The sequence below is a fragment of the Anas acuta genome, chromosome 24, assembly GCF_963932015.1.
Source record: "Anas acuta chromosome 24, bAnaAcu1.1, whole genome shotgun sequence".
NCBI lineage: Eukaryota > Metazoa > Chordata > Aves > Anseriformes > Anatidae > Anas > Anas acuta.
Window position 1 is genome coordinate 6,733,168 of NC_089002.1, and position 12,904 is coordinate 6,746,071.

At 40.9% G+C, this 12,904-nt stretch overlaps 1 protein-coding gene across 3 annotated transcripts in view; it reads right to left on the minus strand.

Annotated features, from left to right (window-relative positions):
* The window catches only part of CD46 (CD46 molecule), a 23,336-nt gene extending 10,492 nt beyond the window's left edge, over positions 1-12,844 (minus strand). The window contains exons 1-12 of one of the 3 annotated variants that reach the window (XM_068660426.1): positions 12,616-12,844; positions 11,617-11,808; positions 11,320-11,416; positions 10,562-10,647; positions 10,199-10,405; positions 9,564-9,746; positions 8,355-8,543; positions 7,543-7,734; positions 7,178-7,204; positions 6,380-6,446; positions 4,482-4,586; positions 1,170-2,615 (exon numbers count right to left, since the gene is read on the minus strand). In XM_068660426.1, coding sequence (XP_068516527.1) covers positions 4,496-4,586; positions 6,380-6,446; positions 7,178-7,204; positions 7,543-7,734; positions 8,355-8,543; positions 9,564-9,746; positions 10,199-10,405; positions 10,562-10,647; positions 11,320-11,416; positions 11,617-11,808; positions 12,616-12,829 — 1,545 coding nt within the window. In that variant the 5' untranslated portion in view covers positions 12,830-12,844 and the 3' untranslated portion in view covers positions 1,170-2,615; positions 4,482-4,495. Of the gene's footprint in view, positions 1-1,169; positions 2,616-4,481; positions 4,587-6,379; positions 6,447-7,177; positions 7,205-7,542; positions 7,735-8,354; positions 8,544-9,563; positions 9,747-10,198; positions 10,406-10,561; positions 10,648-11,319; positions 11,417-11,616; positions 11,809-12,615 lie in introns of those variants that run through there. The other 2 variants (XM_068660427.1, XR_011089849.1) reach the window with 2 other exon arrangements.
* Between the last annotated feature and the right edge of the window lie 60 nt (positions 12,845-12,904).

Sequence of the window (12,904 nt, forward strand, 5' to 3'; positions counted from 1 at the left end):
CCTACCCATGCTCACAGGAATCCCCAAACTTTATATATAGCTTCTAAAGCTGTATAGTCTACGTACTGTCATCGCTTGCAGTCCGTACCAACTGGAGAAGCACAAATTAAAAGCTAGAGCAAATCATTTTTCTAGCCCATCCTCTGCAAGTTTGTGCCTTTACAAGGCAGCTGACGACACATTTCTTTGCAAAGAAAATGAAGTTCATTTCAAGCGTGAACCTCACACAACTAAAAATAATCACATTCTACTTAATATTTTACTTAAAAACGCCCAAGCAATATTTCCCTAAAGATTACAGCTGTCACCCCCTGGACAGAAGTGCCAGGGCCCTCCACGGGCTTTGCTCCTGACGCAGGGTTACATCAGAACAGCCACACGATAAGCTGCCTCTTCTCCATCAAGTTTGGTAAAAATTGAGGTTCACAAGTGAACACTTCGGTTTTGGAGGTTCTAGGAAACCCTCTGCTCTTCCAAAAGACGATCAAAAGACCACAAACTGCTCAGGAAATTAACGCGCATTCTCTACACTATGCATCCAGGTGTTTTAAGTAGTTTTCCATACAAAGTGCAAACTTCCATCTCAACAGTTACCACCTACTGCAAATTTGGTACATGAAAAATTATCTTCTAGAAAAATGGAAAGCAGCTGTGTACCACATGATGAATGAAAGACAAACACGGCTAAAAATACATTTTTTTTTATTTGCAATATTACAAACCATCACTAGTCTTTACATTGGGGAAAATATAAATATAAAGCCACCTTTTACAGTTATTTCACTTTAGCGATAAGTGCATTTCAGCGCATTTTAATATTGGAGATGCCATACAGAAGCTGGCTAACAACCGGCACGCTCAATTCCCAATATATTATAATATCAGAGTAATTACAAACAATTATCAAGCTAGGTATCAGCTATTCAAACAACTACAAACAAGTGCAGCCAAAAGCCCTCTTTAAATAACCCGACACTGTTACAAACTCTAGCAATACAACTGCTGGGATCAACCCAAAGTGCCTAAGAAACCCTAAATAGTTTGATGATGTTGAGACAATCCATTCACCACCGGGGACAGCAGTGTCAATCTACCACAGATGAGAACAGTTTAATGCTGCCTCGGCCATCTGAAGTGAGGCAATTTTCCCCCCCCCCCCCCCCCCCCCCCCCCCCCCGGGAAAACTGGTTCTTTTTCCCACAGATTCACAAAGCCAAAACCTGTCCTCATTTAGCTTTTGATTTTCATAATGATCTGAAATAGCCAGTAGGCATTTAAAGTAACAGCCAGCAGTGCGTGTCTGAGCCTCGGTTCAAGGCAAATTCTGTGATGGGAGCTCCTGGAGTCACCATCTCGACCAAACCCTTTCATAGCATGGCTGGCTACCTAAAGATAGACCATGTCTTCCCACATCACCAACATACCCGTTCTTTCGCTCCTGCAACTAAAGTGGCTTGGTCTTCCCTTACTGTGAAAAAGGAAGGGAGCCAGACAGGGACAGGCTCGTGTCTCAACAGATATCCACACCACCTGCATTACAGAGCTCGACTCAGCATAGTAGTCTGTCTACGGGGATTTGAAATGCTGTTATATGGAATATATGATTATAAATAGTAATTAAAAAAAAAACAACAAGGAAGCTAAACCCACACGGCACCCTTTCTATCCTAAGAAACAACATAATTATCTCAGAAACAGATCAAAAAAATAAAAATTAAAAAAAATAAAATCAAGCATCGCAATGATCTTAGAGGATGGCTACCACAGATTTCAAAGCAGTTTATGGTTAGGCACCTTCTGTCAACAGGCCAATGAATTCAAAATCAGGGGATGCTCCGCTATGGAACTCAAGTTTCCTTCAGTTTCCCATTGCAACAAGTCCATTATGGTGTTTCTGGGACTAAGCCAAGGAGCCAGGAATACAAATGGCTTTTTTCCTTCTTAAAAGGCAATAGAAAAGCTATAAAACCGATTCAAAGGCACATTTTAATCCATTAGATATACAGAAACGACCTTGGGCAAACAAAAAAAAAATAGCATATACAAGATCTAAACTGATCATTTCAAGCGGACAGAGCCTTAAATGGTACTTATCTCTTCAGGAAATAATTAAAACATTTCAGAATACAATAATCATCATTTATACCCCCCTTGACCATGAAAATGAATGAGAAGCACATGAGAATTTTAGCGAGCAGAACTAACATTGCATAGTCTTCCGTACGGAAAGAGGAGCACTGCAGGCGGCGGGCAGCAGCAGCCGGTACTGTGACAGTCCTGCTCGCAGCACTCCCGCCGACACAGACACTGGTGCATGCTACACGAGGTGCCTTTAAGTCCATTTCACATGCACAGAAAAGATGATAGGAGTGACCCACAAAGGACAGCAAGGATGGATATTCTGATTTTTTTTTAAATCCTATTAATGATCTCCTACTACAGTTAATCAGTAGTATATAACAGTACAAGAGAGATTTATCTGCAGGAAGTTAATGCACTCATTTTCCATTTCTGATAGGCACATTCAACTGCAAGTTCCCCTCCCACCCTCAGAAAGGGTCATTCATGCTTTACAGCTCGTATATTTGGCAGTACATGCAGTGCTGTCACTCTTCCTACAAACAAAAAAACAAGGCAAATCAGAGAGTTTACATGTAAATAGTTGTTACATTTATTCTGAAAGCACAGCCTTAGTTTTATTAAATCAACACGTAAAATCATGAAACTAAATCATTTGTCCTGTTTTTACTCAGCAACCGACAAACTGAGATTTTTGCTTCATTTTCAGCCACTAGGCAACTAAGAATGACCTGAATGAAAAGCATTTGATCCAATTGGATCATTTCAAGCGATGAAGAGACCATGCCCTAGTGTTATCAGGAGCTTAGAACAGGTACAGGATTCCTAACTCATTTGGAAGCTGCGTCACATGCAACCCTTATGCTATTTTATGCACAGTATGATGGTTAGTACGTATTTTATAACCAGAAGCCAAGTATTAGTAAGAATTTTGAATCTGTAGCCTGCTAACAGCAAATATACAATATTTAAACATGAGGATTAACATTTATAGTCACATCCACAACTACTTATACCCATATGCGTGTATTTTCACATTCTTGAGTAACTCATCTCTTCTTTTACAGAAAAGAAAAAAAAAAAAAGAACAACAAAACTCAACCAAAAGCAACAAACCTCTGCACTATTGCTTGAGGTCTCCAAGGAGTTGTAGATACAGGAAGAAAAACCTGGGAGCTAACAGCGTGTACACATACCAGCTGGTATGGCAGAACATTAATTTCTCCTATTGCCATGAACAAAAGGGAAGACCGGAAATAAGAACTTGATTCCTTTTTTCTCTCTACAAAAAGAAGGCCGACTAACCCAGAAAACTAATCTCATCTCTATTACGTACATCTTATTTCATAGGTAAATATAGTATTTATTTGTGTGCACCATCTCAAACTTATGACAAATACTCAAAAGTCGCTTGGTCTTTAAAAAAATAACTTAAAAAGGCCATTCATTTGAGAAGACCTTCACGTTAAAACACATTTTTTCAATCATTACCTTCTCAGAATTTGTGCAATGGAAAAAAATTCAACACAAAGACACAAGTTTATAAAACCATTTGTAGAGCAAATTCTCGCCATTAATATAGTAATGACAAAATGCCAATAAATACCAGTCAAATTAATCTCTCCTGTCTTTAATCTGTCCTACTGCAACAAGGTTTAAAGAGTCAGATTTTTAAAAGAGCTCGTTTGGACTCCAGACAAGTGCAATTCCAGCCATCGTCAAATGCACCTGACTACAAGACTAAGTGCTAGTTTAAAACATGAGAGAAAACTCAACTCCAAACAAGCGACTGTATTTTGGCACTTTTCAGGCCCCCAGAACTCTAAATTTGAAAAGAGAAACTGCCTTTTTATAAAAGGTCTAAAAAGATTGCTTGCACTTTTTGTAAAGAAAGCTAAAAATGCAGATGTATGAGTCACTAGTTCTGAAAAGCACATGGTCTGGTTTCCTCTGAAGGGATGCACACTGTCTTTATAATTCCAGTGTCCGTGTGCTGTGGTAAAGGTGGTTTCCAGTTCCAACAGACTTCTAATTACAGGGAATTACACTATTAGTTAACAGAGTAATGCAGTGTTGTAGCCCATTTCACGTTACTGAAAGAGGCACAATGTTCCACTGAGTCCGTACACGGCTTCAATCACACAGAAAAACATTACTAATTCTTTGAAGCCAACCCAAAATTAAGATTTGTGATACGTGATCAGCGGAAGCTACCATTTATGGCACTGAATGACAGTTCTTCCGGTAACACATCCTGTTCTCCCAAAATGAACAAACAAGCATAACCTTTCCTATAGGAAACTGAGGTGTACTGGATTCCATGCTTCCCCTGAAATTGAGTAAACTGTAAAAAAGACACTTAAGCTTAAAGCAAATGTCCAAATGAAACGGAAAGCATATACCTTTTAAGATTCAATTAAGTCATTTGTGCAGTTTCTTCCATCTCAGCTGGCACATTAGTTTTTAAAATACATGTTTCCTTGCAATTCTCATCAACTGTATAGGAGCTGAACAGCAGAAGGGGAAAAAGGTCTAATTGAATATATCCTATAAAACTGACAGACTGGACATAAAAGCGACAGAGGGTGAGAAAAGATTTGTGCTGTAGTTTGAAGACAAACCCAGTCAGTGTGAGGTACTAGAAGCACAATGGGTCAGAAAGGCTCGACTACGTCAGGAATCCAGGAAACTAAACAGTGAGATCTAGGCCTTAGTAAAAGGTCAGGTTGGGCTTTCAGACAAGAATGCGATTTAATAGTCAGACACTCACAGCGATGAAGCTTAAGGAAAGCACTAGGTGTAGCAAGATGTTTCACGGCGTGGGATTTTCAAGAATACAACATTCTTTCATTTTTGATGATCCCTTCTTCGTTCTCCACACTGAGAAGTCTCTCCACACATGAAGAACACAAAGTGCTGCCCTAACACTCTTAACTCCCCCTCGGACTATCCGGGTTGCAAATTATCTGAGCTATGGGTGGTGAAAAGCAAGTACTCAAAAGCACCGCAGTGCTCAGCAGTGTGCAGGTACGCAGCCTCTGCCACTCTGCTTACAGGGCCACTGCGGCCCTTGTAAAGATACCACATTGCCTACATAGAAGACACTAAGGCTAAAACCTTGCTGGATGTCACCTAGCTTCAGGGGTCTCCCAGGTAGGACTGTGTGTACTGTACTATGAACACAAACTGCAGGAATATTTCCTCTGGTGGGCTTTATTATAAGAATCCCTTCCTTCATCTCACATACCCCAAAAATCTTTTAACAAGATCTGTTGGAATTTAAGTCAGTTCAGATGAGATGCATATAGTATGCGTACCACCCAACTTGCTCTGCATTTTCAGTATTTTGCCTGTTACAAACTATTCCTCCACTTTTTTTTGAAGAAGGTAAGATAAGAAATCACTACAAGAAGCAATGCACAGTGAGGCATTCAAATCTCCTGCCAACCCGCTATGAAAAAGCATACATTAACAACTACCCGCTTTGAAGATGAAATTTAAAATGCCCTGCGTTCCACTAAAAACAAAATACTACTATTTATGCATTTGATATTTTACAGTTGATTTTACAAGTCTGTAATGTAGGGATACCAATCATTGCTGCTGCAGAAGGATAATGTGGATCTACACATTATACATTCTAGTTGCAGAGCCAGCTATTTGCTTTTTCAAACAGTACAGGAGGACCATTTTAGGTCAATTTCATGTGCTTTTTTTTTCATTGTAATTAAGTCTGTGTTATTTTAAGGTGTTTCTGATCCAAAACACAGTGGTTGTCCAGGTCCCCTCACCACAATTGATACATCTGTAGAAGCAAGGAAGCCCCTTAGCTCACCTCCAAGGCTTCCAAGCGCATTTCAACCCCTCTAGCTCTTAAAGCCTATGGAGACCTTCTCTAGTGATGCCAGATGCTTACTCAGGCAAGAAAGTAAAGCAGGTGAAGCCCACCCAAGCCAATACTACCACTGTTTTTAAGAGAAAGTGGCATGTTTTAAAGCAGATGCAAAATTACTTTCTTGGTAAGTGTACCTATGTTAAATATAAACCCAAGCACAGTTTTTCCTTCCCTAAAAATAGCACAAGCATTAATTAGCAGCTTACTTGAATAAAAGATACAAAAACAAAGTCAAATATGTTGTTAGGCACTTTAGCTTCCCATCAGCTGCTAAGCTTACATATAAACATTAGGCATTTGAAACAGAAAAGACAGATAAAGCTCAAGAAATTTAAATATATGTTAGCATTGCTTTTGCTCAGTCACAGAAATTGGCAATAAAAAAAAAAAAGCAGGCTTACTCACCCTTCTTGTGAAAAGCATTTCTTATAGACCCAGAAGGCTGCCAGGGACACCAGAACTACTGTAATCACTTCAGGAAAAAAAAAAAAAAGCTTTAGAGTGACAGTCACTAACTCACAAAAAAAAATACAGCCTCAAAAATTAGCACTGTCTTCACCCAGAGTCCTGTACAACTCCCTCTTCTTACAACACTTAAATTTTCATGGTTTATTTCACATGTGTTTGATGCTTTACTCAAGACTCTTCAAGGTAGATCTGCTCAAGAACAGTGATCATCAAGATGGCAAAACACCACCAGTTCAGGAACATTAAAACAACAGCCCTGTCACAACAGCCTAACTCTACTTTTTAGATACAGTTTACAAGGAATCAGTGGTAGAAAACCACATTTGTAAAAATGTGTTTGTTATCCACTTTTCTAAGCACAAGGACAGAAAGATGGAGTAAGCACTTCAGTTCATTGGCAGTTATTTATCTGCTCATGCTTTCAGTACACCCAAATGTTGAAGAGTTTATGAAAGTGACAAAGTCGCGGACCACTGCCTTTGAAATCTAATTACATATATGAAAAAACATTGTACAAAAAACTGACTTATAATTGCTAAGTAACCTTAACTTTTTTTTGAATTCTGCAACTTCAGAAGACATTTCTAAAATTTTAAACACTAGAATAATTTTAAAACAACCAAACCTTTAAAATCATTTAACATTACTCTAGTCACAGATGAAGATGACAATATCAATTCCACATAAAAAATAAAATTCACATCATGTATTGTTCAGGTTCTAAATGACACTTACCACAGATGATGGCGATAACATAGGCACCTAAAACAAAACAAAGGAGTGTTATGAGGAACACATCTTGTTGAAGATGTTACACAAATGTATGTTATACAAATATTCATTAGGGTATTTCAAACAGGTCAAGCATTTTTGCCAAGACATGCCTTGCAGCAGGTCTGTTTACATGGCAACTTCTATTTATTTTAAAATATTCCTATTCTTAAATGGACTTTTACCAAAACCTTGTTTTCTTACGTCAAAATAAAGATGGAAGTTTGCATTAAATGACTTCTCCTGAATATAAAGGTATGTTCCCAAGAAGTAAGTTTTCTGTTACATATACTTTTATCCTGTGAGAAATTCTTGCAGTTCATACTTACTTAAGTGGCAAGTTGGGACTTCAGGACTCCATTTGCCTTCTCCCATATACACAATACGATCTGCACCGTGTAACGTGTAGCCTGCGTAACATTCAATTGTAATAGAATCCCCTTCAGCATACTCAGGTTTTTGTCCATAAATTACTCTGCCATGACTAATGACTGGAGAGGAATCATGATGTACAGGCTTACCTGAAAAAAAAAAAAAAAAAAAAGTTAAAAATTCAAGAATAGAGCTGGTACATGTAACAGATCAATGATGTTGCCAACAAAAAGCCCCTGAAGCCCCTACAGTTGTGTAAATATAAGAAGCTCAGTCACCCTCAAGACATTTTACATGGAAAGGCTGCCTGCTTCCTATAAGCCGTAGATACTTTTGCTAATGGACACGTTTCAGACACATTAACAGAAATACACATCCCAACTCCATCAGGACAAACTGCTGCATCCAAGTAAGAACCTCTCCGTTTATAGCATGAGCGATCACATGATGCAGAGTGAAATGAGCATAAAGTTTGTCATCAAAGGAAGAATCTTCAGAAAACACTCCCACTCAAGATCCTTCAAGCAGACTTTTGAATTTTGTCAATTTCTATACACAAAGCTAAGACTAAACTAGGACTCCAAACAGGCACAGAACTCTCCTCACCTGCTCAGATCACAGCCCAGGACACTCACCACCTATTAACAGAACCCAGCTGTGCCCAGCTGGGCACGCTGACAGGTACCTGACTTTCAGGGGCTGCACACTGTCACGTCAGACATTTGGAACTTGTCCATCCTTGATTTTACTAATTATGAATTCTACTCACATGCACAGTTTTGTACAGAGCTCCATGTATTTTGTCCTTCACACGTTACTGTGATCTCTTCAGCACCATCAGGAAAAGCACAGTGACGATTGCACCTTAACTGAACAGACTCTCCTTGTTTGTATTCAGATTGCAGCGGAATCACTTGTCCATGTGAGATCTTTGGGGCACCACATCTATCTTCAGTAACTAATACAAATATTAATTAGTAACTCATACTGAAATACACGCAGTAGCTAGCACTGAAATTTAAAAGCGTAGTGATAGCACACTTTAAATGTTTTATAATTCATTAACTCACTCAGTATATATGAATTGCCATTGTATGAGAAAAATAAATCAGTATACCTGAATTGCTAAAACTTCTAGCATACCTTCACAATTTTAAATGCAAATTTTTCCTTTAGAAGACTTAATGAAACATCACTGTAGGTATTTGTTAGGGTAGTATGATCATGATATAGCAGCTGAGAAATCCGTATCTGTTGGTTAATTATTTTCCTAAGAATCATTCCCAGATGCCTTGTCAGACCCATTCATTAAACAACATTCAAGTGCACCTTTTGCCAAAGTGGATCTCGTTCTTGAGAGCTCATTACTAGAATATACGTGTAGGAAATCCTCTCACTGTACTCTGTGGCAACATTCCCCCTCTCTCTAGCACAGAGAAAGGAGCAAGGTTGTAGAAAATCCTCTGCCATGTCCCATGCAAATGAGTCCTAAAAATAATTGCCTGTCGAAAATCTAACAACATACTGCACGCTATACAAGGTGCCTGGAAAGCAAGAGTTGAAGAGCTGGGTGAGAACACATTCAGACGTGATGATTTTGATTACTCTAGGATATTATGAACTCCCTCATCGTGCATAACCCTCGTATTTTCCATCACGATTCGGAAACACACCTCTTCCTGTATTTCTGTATGAAATCACTTGAACAAATAGCGTGATGCTATAATTATGTGGTAGCATCACGGGTAAGTCCATGCTGCAACTTCTATAGGCAAATCTGCAATTCAACTCATTCTCACCCAAAAATTGTTAAGAATCATGTGAACACCTAAAACAGCGTCCATAGAGGAGGCTCAATGTCAACTTCCTCAGCTTATGATTTCCAACTACAGTATACTGACTTCAAATTTTAGCTAAGACTTACAACACTCACAACTTACAAGAAAAGTTGGATTGCTATGTCTATGTAACGACTTACTTTTTTCACAAGTCGGTTGTGGAGGATGCCAGGTGTTATCTTCTTGACAGGTAATTACATCCTGTCCGATCATGAAATAGCCTGGATCACATTCAAATGTAACGGAGTACTGGTAGCTGTACAGAGGTCCAAATCCACTTACTTTTTTTCCATTTGGAACTTTTGGGTTTTCACATTTGACCACTGAAATAGGAAAGAGGAAACCCAGTTCTTAAACATTTGTTAACAGTATCTTTACAAGCCACAGCTAGTCCTAACCTAGCTTCACCATTCTTGCTCTTTACACATTCTTTTATCAGATACTCAGGCTTTATGGTCTGAGTTTCTTCACTTTATCCTTGTCACTTCTACCAACTGCATACAAACTGATGGGTTTGCCCTTTTTTTTAAAAAACAAAACAAAACAAAAATTTATCTTAAGTTCTAAGCCATTCCGTGTCATAATCAATCAATACCCACAATGTAGTTTATCCGACCTCCATCAGAACTACATCAACTTATAGCAGAAGATAGAAGTTCCTCCTTTTCTATAAGAAAAAACATTCACCTCCTCACTCAATTCCAAAAAAGGTCAGATACTGAAGCTTTGGAGTCTGGCAGGCTACAATAAAGAAGTATATTTTAGAGCTAACAACCTTTACATTGTGGAGGTGGTCCACTCCAAACTCCATTTAAGTCTCCATCAAGCGTGCAGAAAATAGAAGGTGTACCAACCAGCGAGTAGGGATCTTCACCTCTCGGTGCATCATTGCACCTATAGGTTACTGTTGTTTGATAAACATACTCAGGTACTTCGGTGTAGTACCCGTTGGCTATACTTGGTGGTGGTTCACAAGGAACTCCTAGAAATAAATCACACATTTTAGCTGACAGAATTTTGTTACCTTGATCATCTATGTTACCATTATTTCTTATACATGAAAGTGTACTGCACAGGTGCTTTAAAATAAGCTATCACCATCTGAATACAAACTTAAATGTGGTCCTAATTTACTTACGTTCACAGAAAGGAACAACTCCATTCCAGTCAACAGCTTTATTTTTAACTACACAGGTAATTTCACTACTTCCACGTATTCTGAACCTAGACAGGTAAAAACATTTAAAAGAGGTAAAACATAAGAAACCTCATTTCTCAAGGAAGGAGCTAGAAACTTTGCTTGCGTAATTCCGTAATTCTGACTATGGGGACGTGACATACCACACTTCTGTTGTAACGAAAATGGTATCTTAAAAGAGTCTATTTTGCTAACAGTCTCCACTTTGAAAGTGAGAGAGAAGCAAATGAGATGTCACTACAGGAACGGATGGAAACCTTTCCATGTACCCTCTAATACTAATACCTTCAAGTTACTAACACTAAATAAATAAATTGTAAAAGGAAAGGAAGAAAAAATCCTTGTAAGAGGTTAGCACTTTTGAGTTCATTTGCTATATGCAGACAGGTGGGTTATTATTCAATAAAGCGCAATGAGTGGATGTTTGCTCCCTGTGCCACAGGAACATTAAAAAAGGTTGTTAGTGGTTAACACCGTAGTATTCGCTAAAAACCTTAAGCCTCGGTTGATGCAAACAGCAAGTAAAGCCAGGGAATTAAGTTTAGATGTGATTTTATTTGCCCAAGGTATAAATCTGGAGATATTTCAAGTCAGAACTGAAATGAAACCTACATAAGAAAGTTCGGTTTTGGTTCAATCCTGGCCTAAACAGGAAAAAAAAAAAAAAAGAGAAATGAAAACTTCACCAAAAAACTCACCCTGTGTGACAAGAAAAGGTAGCTTGTGAACCAAACGTAAGATCTGTCACATGAACAATACCGTTTTCCAGTTCTCCTGGATGCCTACATTTTCTCGCTGGGGAGAAAGGGGAAAAAAAATAAGTCTACATCCTTGTAGTTATATACAATGACTAAGTCTTTGTCGTATGCTGTCCTTAAAATCACTAGTATTTTTCAAGCTTCCTTTTAAATTGCAAAAAATATTAATTCTCACTTGAAAACAACTGAAATCATCAAATCACAAAGAAGAAAAGCAAGAGTTTAAGCACACGTCACCTGTACAGAATTCCTCTGTTGGCGACCACCTTAAGTCTTCACCACACGTTCGATCTAGCGACTTCCCAGGGATTTTCATATACCCGGGGCGACACACGTATGTCACTGTGGTTCCAACGGGAAAGCTCTGCATTGTGCTGAAACTCTCCGTCAGCTCCGCGTACTGCAGTCGTTCTGGAGGCGAACACACCTCTGCCAGAGCACAAGGGAAGAAAAAGCAACACTTAGATTTATCAACAAGGAAAGAGACAAGCTGAGGGCAGGCTAGTGTGGTAGGTTTAAGGATGCATCAATAAATGAAAGCAACAACGTTCTTAAAAGCCAGAACTACTTATTTATTTAGATTTCAGGTTTTCAGTTCGTATTTAGAGCGCATCCAACGCCCAACTCCACGCTAGCACCGGTTAATCCACCATTTGTTTGCTCGCCTTGCTCTTTAGCGTTCTGCCTAGGCAACGCGTTGCTTCCTAGCGGCTATTTTTTGTGTTTGCCTCATTCTTGCGGTTAGATACAGAAAACTTAACCCCCTGCGTGCTCACGGGGAGCACAACACCCGCGTGGGAGGCTGTGGGGAAACCGCAGGGGCGGAAAGCAGCAGGGTGGCAGCTGCCCTTCCCCTGGACAAAAGGCCGCTGCCGCAGCGCCTCGGACAAAACCCTTTGTGCTCCTTTGTACACCCACCGCGCTAGAAAATAGCGTTAAACAACAAAACCACCGCCCCCCCCAGTGCAACCCCCAGCCCAGGGGCTGAGCCAACTCCCACCGGCACCAAGGGGGCCCCACGCTGCGCTTCGCAGCCGGGTCTCGCCCCCCGCCGCCCCCAGCCCTCCCTCCCCTCAGTTCCCCTCGCCCTGTGAGGCGAGGAACGACCCCCGGGACCCCCCCCGGGGTTCCCCCCCGGTTCCCCTCAGCTCCCCCCCCCCGTTCCCCTCAGCGCGGCCGCTCCCCCTCCATGGCGCCTCACGGAGAGGGCTGAGGGACAAAGCGCCCGTTCCTCACCCTCCGCCCGCGCCTCGCCGAGCAGCACCACGACCACCACGACCACCACGACCAGCAGCAGCCCGAGGCCAGGCGGGCATGTCCCCGATCCCGTCCCCGTCCCCATGGCCGCAGCGCCCGCTCCGCGCCTCTGCCTCAGGAGACGCAGCGCGGGGCTGGCGGCGCATGCGCCCTGCGCGGTCCCCGCAGCGCGGCGGGAGGGGGCGGCCGCCATGGCGGGGCCCGGCCCGGCCCGGCCCTCCCCGGGAAGGGCGGTGCCGCTGCCCGGCCTGACGGGGCCCCGCTTCCC